This window comes from Ostrea edulis, chromosome 6 (assembly GCF_947568905.1).
Source record: "Ostrea edulis chromosome 6, xbOstEdul1.1, whole genome shotgun sequence".
NCBI classification, from domain to species: Eukaryota; Metazoa; Mollusca; class Bivalvia; order Ostreida; family Ostreidae; genus Ostrea; species Ostrea edulis.
In genome coordinates, this window is record NC_079169.1 from 42,071,925 (window position 1) to 42,093,752 (window position 21,828).

At 35.4% G+C, this 21,828-nt stretch overlaps 1 protein-coding gene across 4 annotated transcripts in view; it reads right to left on the reverse strand.

Annotated features, from left to right (window-relative positions):
• The window catches only part of LOC125683151 (CCR4-NOT transcription complex subunit 4-like), a 182,787-nt gene that overhangs the window by 121,329 nt on the left and 39,630 nt on the right, over positions 1–21,828 (reverse strand). For all 4 annotated transcript variants that reach the window (XM_056139605.1, XM_048923989.2, XM_048923990.2 and 1 more), the window contains exons 6-8: positions 17,199–17,288; positions 10,157–10,304; positions 4,332–4,496 (exon numbers count right to left, since the gene is read on the reverse strand). In XM_056139605.1, the coding sequence (XP_055995580.1) occupies positions 4,332–4,496; positions 10,157–10,304; positions 17,199–17,288 (403 nt within the window). The remainder of the gene's footprint in view (positions 1–4,331; positions 4,497–10,156; positions 10,305–17,198; positions 17,289–21,828) is intronic.

Below are 21,828 nucleotides of genomic sequence, written 5' to 3' on the forward strand. Positions count from 1 at the left end.
GTACAGAATTATAAGTCTGCGTTTACGGAAGACAATGCCCCGGTTTTATGTCTTCAAAACACCGCCTGAAATTTTACAAGGGCTGTTTACTGAAATACATATAGTTAGGACAAGTGTTAGATAAACATTGCCATTGTGTCAAGCATGAATGTAAAATGGTTTGCGGTCCCCAGCACGCTACACACAATGAAATGTAATCGTGTTTTCAATTTGTTTGTACTTCAAACAAACAATTGACAATGACAGGTATATGCTTCATGTATTTCCGAACGTAAAAAGGATGAAGGAGGGGAAGGGAGCATGGATTTACTGTCGTTGTTCCCTGTCCCCATATTTTGTTTTCGCTGAACGATCTTTTCATATAAAAAACGCATTTAGTTTTTCGGCGAGATGCCTCGATCTTCATTATTTCTACAGCGGTTTGAACATTACCATTTGAAAATTACTTTTGTAACTTTTAAGTGCTAAGCTTGGGATTCTCATTAAGCTTATACATTTATATGTTGTAAATATTATATATTTATTGCGAGTCATTTCTCTTACGTTTTTTTTTTTCATATTAGAACTCCTACACAAGCAGCGAATCTTATGCTTTTTTGCTTAGGTTATTTGCATTTTCAACTGTTTTATAAAATTAAAACAATAGCAATGTGTATTATGTCTCATTCAGACAAACGGGTGAGTTTCCTTTGCAATATGAATATGAGCTTTTACACAAAGAGTGTAATACACACATGTTGATGAGCACAGTGTTTAATGTACCTGTGTACAAACTCTTGGAGTTTTTCTTTTTAGATTTACGTATAACAAACAATCACTACAATGCCTAAATGTAAATCCATGCATATATGTTAGTCTAATTTATCAAATTCGATTTAGTATATCCTCTTGCACTAACTTTCATGTTAAAAATGAGCTCTTTCCACTCTTGTTGATAACGCAGCATTCAGTTTCAAAGTTATTAATATTGCACATGTATGATGAACATCTTTTTAAAATAACTTCCTAAATTTTGTTTTCAGTTATACATGTATTTATCTGACTTATTTGGATTCACATTCTCTCCAACCTGATTTTGAATTGAAATCAACTTCATTATTGATTACAAAACTAATTCCACTTTCATGGTTTGATTGCTATATACAGATAATTATGCACTGGATTCTCTAGTACAAGTCATACAGATGCATGTTTATGTATGTATTTAAATGATTTCTGGTGAGGTGATGAAATGGATGTAAAGTGTTTCATAGACCTGCATTATTGGTGTGTTTTGACATGAATATATGTTACACTTGTTAGTGTATGTGTCTTTTTTGTCCAGTTGTTTGTTTGTTCCTTTCTATTATTATTTGACATACATGTATGTATCAAACTATTGATTTGTTTCATTTTAGTTGTATTCTAAAAAATATTTCATATACTATTAAACTGAAACACAACAGTAAGTTAGTTGCGTAATAACAATTGAGAACTTTTAACCGAAACCTACCATTACAAATGTTTTTACATTTTCTATCAAAACTTGACAAATTTCCAAAAATATTCTTCTCTACAACATTACATCTGTAAGGAAAAAAATGCATAATCATGTAGAGCATTTCATGACCCAGGGTGGGGTCCGGAGCGGATCAGATCAGAAACAATTGACTTGGGAAGATGGGTGGGGGGCAAACTGAATATAAAGTGTTTATGTGTAAAATATTTGAATAACATAGCCTTTAATACTATTGATTGATTGTATATTGTTTAACGTTCCTCTCGATAATTTTTAATTCATATGGAGACGCCACCAACACTGGTGAAGGGCTGCAAAATTTAGGCCTCTGTTGAGAGCATACGGTCATTGAACAGTGAGGGTTCTTCAGCGTGCCACACCTACTGTGACACGGGACATTTGTTTTTAAGGCCATCTCCAAGGACCCGTAGCATTCACACCTAATGCAGAGAGTTTGGCGATGGAATTGTCACTGTTAACGACCTAGGTCTGTCGCGGCCGGGATTCAAACCCGACCGTCCACATACAGGGCGAACACTTTACCTCTAGACCACCGCAGCGGTGGTGATGCTATTGATATTAAATTCTGAATATAGATATTTAAAAAGAGCAGGTGTCTTTTGCCAAAATTGTAAATTTCATGATCCAAGGACAGGGTTTTAGTTCCGGGTGGGATCAAAATTACTATAGTGACCATTGTTTTTAACAACATCATATAAAGTATATATTTCAACATGTTGAAAAGTTTCAGGACATTGTTTCCAATCCATATTTGTTATTTCCTTACAGAAAATGTATTATTTAGTTGTGCTAAAATAAAGAATGCGTGAACTTCTTTTTACTGTTGTTCTTGGTCATTCACATTACATACAGAATTCATGAAGTCAGCTTAGCGCTTTTTAGTACTTTCAGTACTTTGATTTCATTTTTGCCTTGCTATGGAAATTGATCCTTTGGCTTTGGTGTTCCGAATGACAGTGAACGGTGAACGCTTTGTGAACGGTGAACGCACGGTGAGCGCAAATCTGTAAACAGGGAGCGCACGGTGAATGCACGGAGAGCCAACAGTGAACGAACGGAGAGCGAACAGTGAATGCACTGTGAGCGATAGAAAAATGGTAAAGTAGAACGTTTCAGGGACTGTATATAACGAATATAACCATCTTTGTTTCATTACCCATTTTACAATGCATATTCACCATAAAACATATAACTTGCCATTTCTAGCATCTTTGCTCGGAGACTTTGAAAATGAGAGTAGATAACCCCTTGGAAAACTCCATACAGTAGCAATAAAGAAAAGTATTATGTGGTTTAGTTGTTTACTCACTCAACCTTACAATAAAATTTCTTCAAACTGCGCAGCACAAAGCCGGTCAATATTCATATCATCTATTACATATAAATTTTCATAATTTGTAACTGAAGACAGGGTTCGAAATTAACTTTTTCAAGCACTAGTCCGTACGGACTAGTCACTATTGATGTTCACTATTCCACAAAGCATTTCACTACTCCGTCCAGTATATCATATTAAATGATCTTCATTTTATTCAATAGTATTTAATGAAACCAAAAACATCACAGTTGCAAGCAATTCAGTTTCTGACACCTACAGAAGAAAAAGACCACTATACTTTATTTTGCATTCAAGATCTTCAGAAACATACAGCAACCTCCGAGTTAATCCTTTTATAAACGTCCATAAGTGCGTTCCAGATCAACGTTCCCGTTGTTTTCGTGCTCAGTTCTTAGAGTCACAGGAGTTCGAAATTATATCAATATAGTCAATAAAATTCACTCGATTGGCCAAGCCATGAACTATAGTGTTACGAACTCCTGTGCTAGAGTCGCGAATGACGAACATGTGCGCACAAACGTGCTTGTTCTTAGATCACACTACTTGCACCTCAAACCCGTTCTCGTGATGGGTACTCAGAGTTCGGAATCGACAGGAATTTGTACTCGAACGGCAGTCTCGAACATACTCTGTGTTTGAAGATCAGGATGTCATAGTCACGCAAACACTTAACCATGCAGGTAATCGACCATAAGTTCAAACATCTAAGAAACTCGGACAAATCTTGCTAAAATCTTAACCAATTCAAGATTGATTTCTGGATTTTCACTAGTCCGTACGGACTAGTGCTATAGAGAGTTTACTAGTCCAAAACATTTTTTACTAGTCTCAGACTTAGGGACATGAGGCAATTTCGAACTCTGGACGTAAATCGGAGCTATCACCACAGAAGTGAATAGTTTTATTCTAAAAATATTTGTTGTAAACTAATGGGGAAGAAGATATGCGATCATGTTGACATACTGTTCAAGCACCTGTGTTTATACCACATTCAACTTTCTTTTTTACGCCTGAAGTACTATTTTTCAACCAAGTGAAAGGTCACACAATCGAAAGTAGAATGAAATGCGTGATATTGAAAGTACACACACAGCGTGGGCTTATGATTTCTGGGAAAGCACATTTGTTGTACAAAACCAAGTTATCTATTCTATACCAGACGTCAATAAACAACACGGATATGATCCCTTGTTTGTCTGCTAATATCTACCGGACAGTTTGTCAGATGAATTTCTAAGTTTTACCAGACAAATTTACCGGAGATATTCAGTAGTCTGGCATCTTTCGCCAACTCTGATTAATTTATAATTTATGTCCCCCTTGTCCCAATGATGCTTCATACCAAATTTGAAAAGAAATGGAATGATAAGACGGACTAAAAAGGTGAAGTAAAATGCAATCAAATATTACTATTAAACTTCTCCTGTAATTTCATCAAATTCAAAATGTGAAAGTTTATATCCAGCAACCAACCTGCTTTTGGCATTGAGCCCCTTTCAAGAAATGACTACAATATTTTGTTGTTCCTAGAGAGGCTTTCAAAGTTCTTCCATCCACATGAACATTGTTAACTGCTAGAATTGCCTTCAACGCATCATCACAGCGATTATATGTTACATATGCACTTGCACTTGGACCCTGTTTTCATAAGAAACAAAAAAATTCAGTGAATTTAGGTTCCCTTCACATTCATTTGTTATTAAAGTCATACGCATATCTGTTTTCAAACACATTAAAATTTTAACAAGAGGCCCACAGGCCTTATCGGTCACCTGAATACTAGTGAAAAAGTATCACTATTCCTAAGGGCTATGAAATCTAGAAAAAATTTCCTGTTCTGCATATCTAAGCTAAATTCTAATGTTCAGCAACAGTATAAAACAAGATGTGTTCGTAAAACTTCACTACCCTCAAAAGTGCATACACTGATGATTGATCGTATCTTGCTTAACGTCTCACTCGAGAATTTTCACTCATATGGAGACGTCACCAAGACCGGTGAAGGGCTTCAAATTTCGGCCTATGCTTGGCGCTTACGGCCACTGAGCAGTGAGGGTTCTTTTGCGTGCCACACCTACTGTGACACGGGTCATCCGTTTTTAAGATAATCTCCGAGGACCCGTGACATTCACACCTGATGCCAAGAGTTTGGTGATGGAACTGTCACTACCTGTTTTAACGACTTAAGTCTGTCGCGGCCGGGATTTCAACCCTGGCTTTCCACATGCGGGGCGAACGCTCTAACCTCTCGGCCAATGAAAGGCTTTACATAATATAATAGGTGTATTAACATTAAAACATCAACAGATATGACTAATTTGGACCCAACTTAAAAGTCAAAACCCTGGGTTGTGAAATTCACCATGTTTGTACCTCCTTTTCTGCTATCCCTATTTTATACAGTATCAGCTAACATACACATAAATAATATACTAAGTTTCGCCACACCCTGGAGTCAGAACTACTACTCTGGGGATCATCAAATTTACAATTTTGGTAAAAGACTATACCTGCTCTATCCATTTAGTTTCAATTTAGTAACAATAGCACCAAAGAAGATGTTATTTAAGTGTTTTACACATAGACACTATAAAACAAGTTTGGCCCCACACTGGGATCAGAACCCCTATCCCGGGGATCATGAAATTTACAATTTTGGTAGAGGCTTTCCTGTTCTACATCACTTTCGTTTTTCTTACATGACATTTTTTTTCTGTGTGGTTCTTGAGAAGAAGATTTTTGAAAATTGGTCAATTTTGGGCAGCTTTTGCCCTGCCCCTAAGGCCCAAGGAGTGAAGGAATCCTGAAATTTACAATTTATGTTCCCCTTATTCCAAATATGTTTCATTCTAAATTTGAAAAGAATTGGAATGACAGTTACCAAGAAGAAGTTAAAATTGTTTATTGTTCACACATTTAATAACTGACCATTTTGGCCCCACTCTGATACCAAAACCCCTACCTCTGGGATCATCAAATTTACAATTATGGTAAAAGACTATCTGTTCTTTCTAAATATCCATTTAGTTTCAATTTAGTATCAATAGCACTAAAGAAGATGTTATTTGAGTGGTTTACACATTAACACTATATACCAAGTTTGGCCACACCCTGGGTTCGAACCTCTACCCCTTGGATTATCAAATTTACAATTTTGGTAAAGGACTACCTGCTCTTTCTAAATATCTATTTAGTTTCAATATAGTATCAACAGCACTAAAGAAGATGTTATTTAGTGTTTTACACATATAAAACACTATATACCAAGTTTGGCCCCACCCTGGGGTCAGAACCCCTCCCCTGGAGATCATGAAATTTACACTTTTGTTAGAAGCCTTCCTGCTCTCCATCACCATGCATTGAGTTTTTCTTACATATATGTACATTTTTTGAAAATTGGTCAATTTTGGGCAGTTTTTGCCCCATTCCCCTAAGGCCCCAGGGGTGCTGGAGACCTGAAATTTACAATTTATGTCCCCCTAGCCTTGTCCTAAAGATGCTTCATACCAAATTTGAAAAGAATTGGACAAGTAATTATCAAGAAGAAGTTAAAAATGTTCAATTGTTAACGCACGACGACGGAAGACAACCGATTGCAATATAAAATCTGATTTGTTACACTTCTGAAACTTTTTTTAATTGAAATATATTGAGCATTTGAATCAAATACGTGTATCAAGACTTTGCCTCATGTTACGTCCCTTGTTCGTTCTTTTGCAGTAAATAGATCAATTTTCCTACAATGACCATTGTAATTTTCTTATTTATAACTATCAATGGCATTTTTCATCAATTTCATTCAACGAAAATAATGCAACTTGTATGGCATAATTCACAGATATAACAACTTGCACTGGGGGTGAAAAAGGAAAACTTGAAATGGTGAAAACAATGCTAAAGAAATGAAAACTTAGCTAAAACTATCATTATACAAGCAGATTGATTTCAGAAAAAAACTTTTCAATGGTAACAACTACAAATTCATTAACTATCAAGCTTAATTATTAGACTTGACTACAAATTCATCAATTATCATATGCCCTTGTAGATTGATACAGCCAGCTGCTTGTATAATGATAGTTTTGCTCAAGCTTGTTTATTGCTAGAAACTGCTGCTCAGGTGAGCGATGTGGCCCATGGGCATCTTGTTTATTCTATTGTGATGTCATGTTAGTATTCATGTGACGTAGTTTATGAATTAGTTTGATATTTTGAGTCTATATGGAAAGTGAATCACTATACATTTATTATTTCAAATTTCATCTAAGGATGCTTTGTGCCAAGTTTGATTCCATATACATTTGCATGTAAAACTTTATGAAGCTTTCACTTAAATCTCTCCTCATATATCTTTGTGGTTCTTGAGAAGAAGATTTTTAAAGATTTCCTCATAATTCGAATGTTAAATTTGATCGCCTATTGTGGCCCCACCCTATCCCCAGGGATCATGATTTTAACAAACTAAAATCTCCACTATGTAAGGAAGCTTTCATGAAAATATCAGCTTTTCTGGCCCAGCGGCTCATGAGAAGAATTCTAAATGGCACTACCCTAATGTTGCATCTCCCCTTTGAATGGGGCATGGCCCTTCATTTAAACGAACTTAAATCCTTCACCCAAAGATGATTTGTTCCAAGTTGAAGTGAAATTTTCTTGTACATCAGCATGTAAAAAATGTGATCCCCTATTGTGCTGGACAAGCTAATTGTGGAAGCCACCCGCCCGCCTGGATGCCCATCCTTCGCCAATTTAAAAGCCGAGATTTGCTACGCAACTCGGCTAAAAATGGCATATTAAATGTAGAATTTTTCAACAACAGAAAAAAACAAACCCAGCAGTGTTTGAAATTGGTTTTAAACTTTGTATAGACCACGACTCTATGCCAAAACAAGATGACATAGACCTCATTGAATTGGCATAGACTGCAACATTGAATCAAAAGAAATATCACAAAAAACATTTTCATTTACTTCTAATGTACTTAGAAAGCATATTTTCTTTCCATTTCAATAACAATATCTGCCTTTCCTCATAACATTTATCAGACATCGATTGACCATGTAACTTGTAAGGTCCTTTGGGATAACTTTAATGCTTTAAATCTGGAAAATTGGCATAGACAATTTGGTCTATCTCAATTACAATTCGCATAGACCTGTGTCATTTGACATAGACTCGGTCTATCGGTCTATGGTTAATTTCGAACACTGAACCCAGAAGCACTTTTAAAATGTCAAATGTATATCTTCAATGTTTTTATAATATCTTATAATGTACAAAGTCTGAAAAATGTTAAGTAAAGCTGTGAGAGGAGTTGGTTACACAAATTAGGTACAATACTTAAACAAGAGGCCCATGGGTCAAATCGCTCACCCGAGTCACCTTGGCCCATATCTAAAGATTTTCCCAATATATTCGCACGTAAAACTTTCTCTATTCTGGCCCCAACCTACTACTGGGGGCCATGATTTTAACAAACTTAAATCTGCACTGTGTCAGGAAGCTTTCATAAAAATGTAAACTTTTCTGGCCCAGTGGTTTTTGAGAAGATTTTTAAAGATTTTCCGTATATATTTCTATGTAAAACTTTGATTCCGCATTGTGGTCCCATCCTGGCCATGCTCTGAACAAACTTGAGTCTACACAACATCAGGAAGCTTTCAAGCAAGTTTAAACTTTTCTGGCCAATTAGTTCCTGAGAAGATTTTCAAACGACCCAAAAACCTTTTGTATTTTCTTGATGATCTCAACTTTGAAGTGAGCATAGCTATTTCTTTGAACGAAATTCAATACCCTTTACCCAAGGATGATTAGTGCCAAGTTTGGCTCAATAGTTAAGGAGAAAAAGTCATAAATTTTAAAGGTTATCGACGGATGGGCCGAGTGAAAGATGTCGGACAAAAAGTGATCAGACTTTCAGCTCAGGTGAGCTAATAATAATATATTTATGAACTCGTAGTGATGCAGACGGCATTAGAGACAAACTTTCTAGACACGGACACCCACACATACCAGAGTACACGAAATACATCGGACCATCGGACATTTCCAGTAAAAAATGGATTGGTCCGGTAAAGTTTGCATAGTTCCTGACCAAATGTCCAGTATTGTGTTTTTGTTTTGTTTATAGTATTTCCGGTATTATACTACTTCAGTTTTTCCAAATAAACGCGTACGCAAGGTAAATCAGGGTAGATATATGAATTTCAGTCGATAAAAATTTTTCAGTCTTTGAAATAAAGCAGTAGGCCCGTCGATAACCGTGGTTAGTAAAATCGGGATCGGTCTACCAAGTATTATTGACGCGCATGCCCTCTAAGCCAGTAATATATTTCCGGCGGGGATTATGATCCCCTACTCGGCTACTGAAATAGAAAGAATGTGCGGTTCCTGGTAGGAAATCCGTGAAACAACCCGTTCTTAATGAGAAAGTTGCCGCTAAGAAGTGTGAGGAAAACAAGCGACAAAGAAAATGTTAGCGTGCTTGGCAGGAGAACCGGTCCTGATTTGAATACAATGATGGTCTCATATTTTGCATCTGGTGCAGAAAGGAAAAAATGCAAATTGTAAGTTCGTGTCTGGCTCTGATAATTATAGAATTGATTCTGTAAAAGAACACGAAACCACTTTGCGCCAAAGTAATAACCAGCTGATAAGTACAAGTGACCGCCTGAGACATTCAGAATGTGTGAATGAGCTAGTGAATATACCCTTGTTTTTATCTTTATTAAGATGAGAGTGATTATGAAGAACAAGAAGAATCAGAATTGGAGAATTCTAAAGATACTGACCGTGAAATGACAGAATTAGAAGTTGAAAGAAAGCTAAACTTGTTTTGTTATATTCATTAAAAATGTTTAAACTTGAAATTTCGAATCATGTTGAATCATTCATACACAGCATTTGGGCTAGTAAAATCTTATTTGGGGTACCAAATTTTGTACTCTCACTTGCCCTATAGGCTTGTAGTCAGAAACATTAAGCGCAAAGACTGAATTTTGCTTATTAGAAAATTTGGTCTGGTAAAATTATTTTTGGTCTGGTAAAGCTAGATTGTTTACCAGACCGAATATCTGGTAAAATTAAAAATCATTCGCGTACACTGATATACCATGGCACGCTGTATACGCAGTGAAACATACACCATTTTACACCGCGTGTTTTCCATCGTTTAATGGGGGAAACTTGTGGCCTGTACTGTATGTAACAATGATACAAGAAAACATTAATATCAACCAATCATACTTTAAACATTGAAAACTTCATTTTTGCATGTATAAAATTCTTAATAAACAAACCTGTGATCCTGCATATGAAGTACTCTGATTTATCACAACTTTATGGATTTTCCCAAACTTTCCAAAGTACTCTTGCTTTTTCAACGTCTCTGGGTCTGCCAGCTTTTTGGATAAACCAACAACAAACACTAAATTCTTCTGTACTACTCTGAAAAAGACAATGCATGCTGTAAAATATCAAGTGTGGATGACGTAGCCCCTACGAGATGATATTAGTTACTTTAAGAACTTTCATGAGCTGTTTATTATTGTTCATGAACAGTTCGGTTCTTGGCAGTTTCATTAAAGCAGTTCATGAATAAAATCCATGAACATGTTCATAACTGCATTGTTTATGAACAATGATATGAACCTTAATTTCAAACAAAATTCAAACAAAATGTTTAATTTTTTCCACAGCAATGCATGTTCATGAATATTCATGATTTTTAAAAAATGAAAAGGTAGAGAATTAAAGGAGTACTTATTTATGAAAAATTAAAATGATCAAAAACTACCAGTAGGTGTTGTTATGGATCAGAATTACCCTTGATTATACAGCTGCAGAATTTACTAACAAAGGTAATTAAACAATCAGATTCATTTACTATTAATAATTGAAAGAAAATTGTAACAATATGAAAATATCAACTTAAGGTAGTTGAACAATAAATATCAAAATCCATACCGAACAGAATATGCACACAAAATCAGGGTTATACATTCACGCACAACATCTTGTCATTTCCTCCCCGAAATGATTTCTTATGACCCTTTTGTTAACCTAGTTTGCCCAAATGGCAACCTGGTGACGAGTTTTGATTGTGAATAAAATTTGTGTATATTTAGAAAATGAATACAAATCAAAACAAGGGCACCGCTAAGCGGAGCATCCCCTCGCGGCAGGAAATATCATGAACATATGCATGCATTATCAAGGCATAAATGAGGACAATATATTGATATATTTATATATATATACATACATATACAATAAATATATATATATATATAATATAATAATAATTACCAGATTTTTATACCGTTTATTAAAAATTGAAACTTTTTCAAAAGAACACGACGATGAAACACTGACATTTATAGTTTAACATTTTGAATTCTTTTGTGATATACGGGTAACTCTCGAATTATCGCCACTCAATTCATCGCCATTTTCATTATAACGCCGCATTTTTTCTAGGAACATTTTTCCTGTTACTTAAAACTCTCGTTAAAATGCCAAATTCGCTATCCCACAGTGTTTTCATTACAAAAGTCTATTTCAATGTGTTAATTATCTCGATAGACCGCCATGGGTGCACATGGTCAGTGAAGCAGTAAATTGGTCATTATCAATCTCTGGCGTACACCTGGACAGAAGGATCCCAGTAATTGTTGTATTGAATAAACAAGAAAAATACTTGAGATGAACTGTAGTCAAGTTGTTTATTCATCAAAGAAACACATTTCAATTTAGCTATGGCTTTATTATGGCATTATAACGAATTTGGCGATGAAATGAATCACTGCCATCTTGAAGAAATAGAGTTACTGTTCTTTTATATGCAAGTTATCTTTCCTCTATTTACAATACTTATGTAAGTGAGCGATCCTTTGCTGCTAAGATGTTGCCCACTGTCCTTCTTTTTATATAGACTTTTCCCATAAAACAGAAAAATGATTTGCAATATCCTGATGGGTACATTTTTGATGATGTCCTTGGTACGTAATGATTTGCTTTTTCTCATCGACATTTAACAGGACCCTCTTTCGTGGCGAAGCCATAGCTTAATTGAAATGTGTTTCTTTGATGTATAAACAACAGTTCATCTCGAGTATTGTTCTTGTTTATTCAATACAACAATTACTGGGATCCTTCTGTCCAGGTGTACGCCGGAGATTGATAATGACCAATTTACTGCTTCACTGACCACGTGCACCCATGGCGGTTTATCGAGATAATTAACACGTTGAAATAGACTTTTGTAATGAAAACACTGTGGCAAATGGCGATAGCGAATTTGGCGTTTTAACGAGAATTTTAAGTAACAGGAAAAATGTTCCTAGAAAAATGCGGCGTTATAACGAAAATGGCGATGAATTGAGTGGCGATAATTCGAGAGTTACCTGTACATATCTAAATGGTATGCAATGCATAACTAATGCTAATTAGAAGTTAGTTTCATAAACAGATAACTTATTGGAAGCAAAAAGCATGGTTACTAAGGTGCAGAATAATTGTTAGCACCGGCTGAAGTTGACTGATATTCCACACATGACTATTATGGACTGTCCCGAGATTTCGATGGAGGCGTCTGTCCAAATATCCAGTCCAGCGGAATCTATTTTCTTTTCTTTCTTTCTTTTTTTTTTGTGAAAAGGAAAAATTACAGCGTCGGAAATATAAAAAGGAGAGAAAAACCATTTTATTTTTTTCCCAACATCCCAAAAAATCAGTGCAGCGGATCCATAAACCAACTCAATAAAAAAAAGAGGGCCTAAAAATCATTACATACATGTCCAATGTATATAAATAAGTTGGAATGACAAATATTGTAATTCTGATTTAAGGTACAAATGTACAATGAAAGCAATCAACCAATCATTGGAAGGTGCAGGTTTTCCAAATTTCCAGAATCACTAGATAGGCTTTTGTGCTGATGGTGCCTCAGTTAACTTTGGAAAATCTGGTGGTGTTCAAAAGAAACCAAAAGATTTAGTTCCTTGGTTGATACCAATCTGGTGTATGCCACATACATGTAGGTATGACACTACACTTGTTTGGTTCAACTTCTCTAAATTAAGTATATTAATAGTGATGTTTGTAAATGGATCATTTATTAATTGATTGTTTAATTGAAATCCAAATTCATTTAAAGCATTATAGCTATTAATAATCATTAGAATTCAATACAATATATATATATTGTGCTTTGAATTCTTAGGTTAGAGTTGGCAATCATGCAGATGATTAAATCTGTTCCCAAGGCAGCGGATGTCATGGACATAATGTACCTGATTTACAAGATTTAACACTACAGTCCTAAAAGCAAAAGGAAATTGAGAAAAATAGGTGAGGAACTAGGTGTAAATGTGTGTAATCCTACCAGGGTGAAGGGTACAAGGTGGTCTCTCCACATAGAGAAAAGCCACCAAAAGCAGGAGAACTTGGTATGCTGTCATTTACCAACATATGGAACACCTTGTCTCACAAAAAATGAAAGATTTTTCATTTGTAACATTTACCCATTTTTTATTGGATCTGTTGGGCTACATCACTGCATTGTCTTTATCCTTTCAAAGCAATAGAGCTATTCTATCTACAGCAGTCAATGGTATCAAAACATGTATTACAGGTATAGAGGCACTAGGAGGGCGAGCAAAACGTGCAGGTTCCTTGGAACAGATTTTTTCCCATGACAGCTTAAGAGTCCCCCATCATTTCAAGAAATTGAATTAAAAAATATCCATAATATTGACTGAAAAACTGTCAATGGATGAAATGTCATTTAGAAATGCTGTTTCCAGAGCTATTGATTTAGTTGTTAATGGAATGAGAGATAGGTATGCAAGTCTTTTGGATGAAAATGGTGAAGAGTTATGTGCAGCAAGTGCTGGAAGGGGTTTGTCAGTGATTTTTAACCATGATGTCTGGCCAGAGGATGACTTGGATTTGATTGATTAGGGGAATGATGTTATACAGAACCTCATTGATTGGTTTAGACCAGTACTGGAGAGGTATCATTTGAGGTGTGCTGTTGTATTCCCTACTTGCTGGTTGACCTATTTTGATATTTCTGTTCACATTTTCATTGATTCATTAGTTATTACTAATCGGCTATTTATTATTATACTAAAACAGTCATGTTGACAGTTTGTATGTTTTCAGTTTTCTTTTAATGTTTTGAAAATCAGACAGTGTATTTTCAGTCGTTTCATTTAGGCTGTTCAAAATTAATTCTACGTTTAACATCACCTCAAAACTTCAAAACCTACGAGGGAGGGAGGAAAAAAATAAACAAACAAAATTTTTAAACTAATGTGTATTAATGAAAATCACATATTCAGTGACCCAAAAATCAACAATTTCAAATAATAGACATTGTAGGGTTTTATATTCAAGTGTGTGACCGGTCAACAGGGGATGCTTACTCCTCCTAGGCACCTGATCCCACCTCTGGTGTGTCCAGGGGTCCGTGTTTGCCCAACTATCTATTTTGTATTGCTTGTAGGAGTTATGAGATTGATCACTGTTCGTTATCTTCACCTTGCATTCAAGTCCAAGTCAATTAAAATCACCCAATTTAGTGACCAAAACAGTAATATGTCAAATTAAACACATTGTAGGATTTGATTTTCAAGTCCAAGTCAATTTTTGCGTTTTCCCAGCAAATACTTTTCCTTAATCTGGGTTTGTATCCCTTCTGCAAACACACCATGCAGATTGGATGAGCAGAGGAGTGGCCTTCGATAACATCAGGTGGTACATCCAATGGATTTTCATCACCACAAACATAGCAAACTAAAGGAAACCTTTTCCTTTTGTGGAAATAGTAGCTAGACACATGTGACTCATAGTTAAAATTAAAATTATGATGGCAATATTTCAAACACTTCTGTAATGACACGTCTTAAAGTTGAAAATATGCTTTACTTTGTTTTGTGTTGATTTTTTTGTTTTGTTAGACAATTTTCTATACGTGTACTATTAATCAGTTTTGAAAGGAAGATGCTAAGTTGGTGTACCACAACTAAAAGATCAGGATTGTACCTTCACTTCTACAAATACAAGGCAGTGTTCTGATAGTTTAGGACGCCTTCAAATAAATTGATTAAAATATTACAGTTTTCTTTTTAGTGCATTTAATTTTTATGATCAAATGCCTTGTGCAAAGTAATTATCAATCAGTAAGTTCTGTAATTCCAATCGTAGTACAAACTGTCATGAAATAGTATGTCGGAACTCTTAAGTGTTGAGAAGGTAAATATGAAATTATGGCCGTTTGCAACGGCTTCAAAAATAGCCATCTTTATTTACTGTGGAATTTACAGGTAAAAAATGCATGTTTCATTGTGATATGGAGTTAATAGGATGTCTAAGGCGAACAGTTGAAGTGGTCAAGGAATTCAGTTTAACCCATTTTAATCGCAAAAAGCGGCTGAAGTTCAAGCAAGATTTCCCAAATCACTTTGTGTGACACTGGTCCGACATTCGGAAGAGGCGTCAGTCCAAATATCCAGCCTCGACGAATCTCGCTGAGATTAGTTCGGTTCAAACCATCTTTGTAAGTTTTCTTTACTTTAATAGTGGCATATACTTCCATTTTCTTCATGTAATACCCTCTGATCCAATTTTTCAGTGTTTTTCCCTCTTACGCAGGATGTAAAATTAAGTCGCTAAATGAAAACCAAACCTGAACGGCTACTTCAAATCCGGATTTGTTTGTTTTTTCAAAACGGCAATTTCGCCGAAACCTACGCGCGTGGGTGACGTTAAACGTAGAATTAACTTTAGGCAGCCTTACATTCTAGAAATTATTACATATTGTGATTTCCTTAAAATAGTCTTTATAAGAGAGGGTTTTGAAGATCATAAACTTTTTTTCTAGAAATGGTTGCAGTTGTGATCAAACCACTCTCCAGTGGGAACTTCTGAACACTTTGGTAAACAATGAATTCATGGACAAGTCATTCTCTGGTTTGTGGCAAGTAATGCTGTGTAAAGAACCTTACAAGGATGACTTTCAAGTAAGCATGACATCTTCAGCATCAAGTGCCCATATGATATCAATATAAATAAGAAATACATGCCAATGAATCTCTTTTATCATTACAGGATTTGGTGAGGATACTCATGGTGATTCCAGTAAGCAGTTCCCAATGTGAGAGAAGAGGGATGTCCGTAGCTGTTTGGATCCCACAACTGTGGAATCTTTGATAAGAATTAGCAGTGAAGGTCCTCCTATTGAGGTTTTCAAAACAAACCCTTCTGTAGAAAGATGGTTTTCTCAGAAACGTGCTGTAAAATATGCAGGATGGCCTAATGATATCCAGCTTTTACAAGAGTAGTCAGATACAATGTGGAATCATGGGTCTCCTGCATATTCCTGATACCTTAGCATAATGTTCAGGTTTAATAAATAGTTCTTGTTTTAATAATAAAAATAAAAAATAAATGAGTTCTAAAATATAGATTTACAATTTTTTTTACCATGGCGAGTGAAATATTTCTTGATGGCGACCAGAAATTCTGAAATGGTGACAAAAAAATTTTAGGTTGCCATTTAGCGACCTGATAGCAAGTGTGACTTGGAGCACTGCTGACGCTTAAAGTTTCGGGAATACTTACGGCGATTCCCATTGGTCCTCGATAGGTCACATAAGGTCATGCATTTTAATGAGTTATGCAAAAATATCGGCGTTGTGTCCCACGGGAGGTAAAAGAAGTGCAACCGACTGCGTTTCCGACGATGAAGATCCTGGAGCATACAGTTCATTTAGTATTTTTCCTACAAGGCTCGGACAGACAGACAGATGGATGACACCATACCATAACACATCTCATCTATGGCGAGCACAGGTTTATTTTAAAGGTCTTGATTTCAAGAGAAAAATAGCGACACTTGCTTGAAATTGGGGAAAATGTTTCATACAAAGAAGTAGGGAGAAAACCAATCAAGAGTGCATTAAGGTATAATTGGACTCCTTTTGACTTTCAATTTGGTCAAAGTTTACCTCATTCAAATAAGCAGAGGTCAGAAAATTAGGTATACTGAACAATTTGGAGGCAAAAATTGTAATCTGTGGGCCTGTAAAGAAGATTTATGAACAATTAGGTTACTCTGCTTGATTTGTTTTCATTGTTTGGGAATTTCAAAGCTTAAAAAAGGGAAAAATACTTGCTTTTTAATATTTGGAATGGGGTCTTATTTCGGCCCTCAGCAGACCCTAAAAAAAATCCTTGCGGGCATATAAAAGCAGGGTAGGGGAAGGCTGTCATCTGACTCCATCAGACAGGTACAGTATTTGCTGAAAAAACCATTCAATCTTCATCTCTTCTTACCTGACATTGGCTAGGTGTTTCCTGTTCTCTGCAGCCTTCTGCTTTCTCTGCAGATCTTTCTGTTTTCTTTCTTTCCTTATTCTCTGTAATCTGTAAGATTATCCAGAAATTAAAGGACATGTCCCACGTTCATGAATTATTTAGAAACTGAAGTAACTTTTATCACAATACATATAAAAAATGATATCCCGGTTTTTAAAGCAAAATTTCAGGTTTAATTTAACATTTCAATTGACTCAAATCGACTTTCTGATTTCGAAATCTCTGCTAATGAGATAGCGGGTCACGTGATATCGTGACGTCATATGCGACAATCGCATCTCTCGCCGATCAGCTTCTTGTGAAGAAACCTGTTATTACTTAACTTCGTTTGATACCAGTGTGGTACGGGTATTTTTTTACATCAATGACAAATTTGTTTTATTAGATATTATTCCTTTACATTAAAACTGTTCAACAAAAAAACGACGAATGGAATTTATTGATATTGCCTACTGCATACTGTGCATACTGACATGCAGGTACATGCATCTACATTACGTTAACATTTTGTTTATTTGCATCATTTATAATTTACAGTCATTCAATTGCGAATATTTGTCAGTTGTTTCCCCTATTTCAAACCTAGGTGGCGCAAGACTCGTTTACGTCCTTGTTGACTTCCGGTGTACATAAGATTTATATGAGAGAGTGTAAGGTTTTTGTTGTGCAAATAGGGAGCAGGGGTAGAATTCCCAAGATATGAAGCTTTTAAAAAATTCAATTGGTTCATTGTCATCAAATGTGACAGCGACAACGATCGTTTTAAGTTCCACTCAGCGTCGTGCGCTATAAACTTCAGTCTTCAGTTCAGTCCGACTTCACAGATATCAGATGACGACTTTGTTGCAGAAAGTATTTACGGGGGGTAAACATTTGCTCTGTAGATCGTAATATTCTGCATGAATGTTTTATGCTGAAATTTTATCTATATCGTTAGTGATACAGTCATTAATGATCTTATAATTCTATGACTCTCACACCCCCCCCCCCCCCCCCCTTCTAGACTAGATCTATATAATCGAACAGGGAAATTTGAGTCATCAATATATAAACGAAGTATGGTACAAAAATATATTTCAGATGTTATTTAAAAATAAATTTTAGAGTTAACCAAGGTCGTCAAAATATGAATGCTAACAGCACCCCCCACCCACCCCTCCGCCGTCACTCGGTACGACGACACGACTGTAATGGGGGGGGTGGCTATAATCAGACTGTAACTGTAAGGCAGTGAATATTCCTAGGTCTTGTTTTCGTTTTTGATGACTGGATTGTAAATTAATTTCAACACTTTACTTTCATTGTTAATTTTGTTAGAATTCAAAAAGTGTTGTAAAATATTGTTTGAATTTCAGGGAAAACGAGTCTGGATTCTTCAATAGTCAATACGTATGAAATTAATCAAAATATGGATGGAATTGTCAAACTTTCATAACTTATTAAAGTTTGCATTATCATAGTTATGTTGTTATGTCATGTTGATCAACTGACCCACGGAAGTAGTCCAATACGTCAAAGAAATGAATACCCGTCCTACCCTGTTTTAACTGTTGACACAAACCAGAAGAAAAGATTAAGATATTTCTGAATTTTTTAGAAATAAAATTTGAATCATATCTACTTTTATTAAAATTAAATGCAAATTAATAGCGCTAAAAATTTATCCAAGTGAAGTAAATTACAAATTTCACTGTCATATATACAATGTTGTGTTTATATAAAAGGCCCAACATAGGCCTATTGTTCATTGTGGTTTTAATTTTTAAAAAATCATTGCATTACGTTTTTCAATATTCACTTGTAACTTCGATTTCAATCTGAAGTATGAACATTCAAATTGACCTTCAAATTGAAAAGTGTACTACATTTGTTAAGTGATGTATTTTAGTATCAAATCATTCATATCATGAACGGTCATGGTACATATAAACATGATAAATCCTTATACATGAAAGTAAACACAGGTCAAATTATATGTAGGCCTACATCAGTTTCCTGCAACACCATGGACAAACGTCATTTGGATACAACCATTCCTATACGCAGGATACAGTTGTGCTTTTCAAGCAGAGTACAACCAACTCATAGTATATCAATCATAGTATATGGATGGAGACGTGAATTTAGAAGTTGAAAGAAAGTTTGAACTTCCGTCTTAAACTTGCAATCCAAATTGTAATATTCAATTAAAATGTAGAAACTCGAAATTTTGAATCATTATTGTACAGCTAGCATATGGGGTAGTAAATTTTATTTTACCTGCCAATTTTTATGCTCTCGCTTGCCCTATGGACTAATAAAAAAGTTAATCGCAAGGACTGTTTACCTACCGTGACGTACTCTGTATACATGTGCCTTCTCTATCGTGAATTTTATTTCATAAAGAGAAGTTGTACATATACATTCACTATTACTACATATTTTAACAGCTTAATAATAGAAATTCAGAGATATATGGATATATTTAATAATTGATATTCTTAATCCTCGATCGAGAGAGAGAGAGGGGAGGGGGGAGGGGGGTGTCCGCATCTATTGCTTTAAACATATGCAATTCAACAACTTATAAAGAATTATGATGTATTGTATATTATATATTCAACCTAAACTACTGTTTAAGCATGTAAACTTAATCACGAAGTAGTTTATAATGAAAAACGTTCAATGTGTATTGAATGTCTTTATTTAATCGATGTGACAGAGAAAATTCGGTTGCAGCTGAAACTCTCAACGTGCTAAAATTCCTTTCCGCCCAGAGAGTCTTGCAATGCGTTTTCTAAGTTTGTTTCTATGCGCAGTGAGGTCCTACGAACTGTAATCCTCCATCGTTACTAAATATTCAACAACTTTCTAATCTAAACGTGTCCTTCCAACGCTCTCTTAAACGCCTTGGACGTTAACAGATCGTGCGCCACCTGTAATCAAGGACGAGTAATTTGAAGTTTTATTTGCCATTGATTACTCATGTTCTTCATTTATATATTTTTTTTAAAAATTATGCCTTGATGTGAATATTTTACTTATAATCCACGCGTCTATCGAACGAAGTAAACATGGCGAAATCAAAATAAAAAACAATTGCTAAAAATAATACGTGAATTAGGTAGGACTTTTTCCATGTCTTATCAAATATATTATATATATTTTTTTTAAATCATGAACACAGCCCAGGGGTCTTTTAAAAACAATTGAATTACAAGAAAATAGCAGTTGTGTACAGGTCAATGCTATCAAAACTTATTAGAACACAGGGCTTCCTCAAAATCTAAAGAATACCTGTAGGTACTGGCTGTTATTGTTATCAAAACCCTGGTCTACAGCTACCCCAGAAAGATGTTTTGATAACAATCACAGCTAATGATGACCAGCAGTCTTTAGATCTACAGGAAAGCCCTGGTATACCTGAGTTTTGATAGCATTGACTTGGGATACCACATGTATTATAAATTACACAATCAGAAACCAAACAATAGCAAAAAACCACAAATAAGTTATTGAGAACTGTTACAGTAGTAAAAATAAAAGAAGAGATATTTCTATTTATAATTTATCACGGCTTTATATTTATAAAGGGAGAGAGAGAGAGTTATTGAGATATTTCTATTTATAATTTATCATGGCTTTATATTTATAAAGAGAGAGAGAATGTGTAAAACTGTAGCAATAATAAAGATAGATGAAATAATATGGCATGGCAATAGTGTTGCATCTTATGACAATAATTACTCATTTAGTCAATGATTGAGAGTAAGGGAGAGAGAAGGGGGGGGGGGGGGGGGGGGGGGGTTTGTAGACTAGCTATGTGTCAGCTACTGTTTGGGATACCATCCTTACACAAATACTATGTCCACAGAAACTCTACAGATGGCCCATACTGAGGGGTATCTTGATCATTCTTAATTTGGTTGTACATATACACAAATCTACTTGGCAGTGTCAGGAAGGTAAACGGAAAACAAGAGGCCCATGGGCCACATCGCTTACCTGAGTCACCTTGGTCCATATCAGAAGATTTTCCATATCTATTTGCATGTAAAACCATAGTCCCTATTATGGCCCCAAACCTTCCCCTGGAGGCCATGGTTTTTGCAAACTTGAATCTACACTATGTAAGAAAGCTTTCATGTAAATGTGAACTTCTTTGGCCCAATGGTTCTTGAGAAGAAGATTTTTAAAGATTTTCCCTATATATTTGTATGTAAAACTTTGATCCCCTAATGTGGCCCCATCCTACTCCAGGGGGGCATGATTTTAACAAACCTGAATCTGCACTATATCAGAAAGCTTTCATATAAATCTCAGCTTTTCTGGCTTAGTGGTTCTGGGAAGAAGATTTTTAAAGATTTTTCCTATATATTTGTATGTAAAACTTTGACCCCCTATTGTGGCCCCATCCGACCCCGGGGGCCATGATCTTAACAATTTATAATCTGCACTATATCAGGAAGCTTTCATATAAACCTCAGCTTTTCTGGCTCAGTGGTTCTTGAGAAGAAGATTTTAAAAGATTTTTCCTATAAATTTGTATGTAAAACTTTGATGCCCCCCTTAAGGCCCCATCCAATCCCCGGGGTCCATGATTTTAATA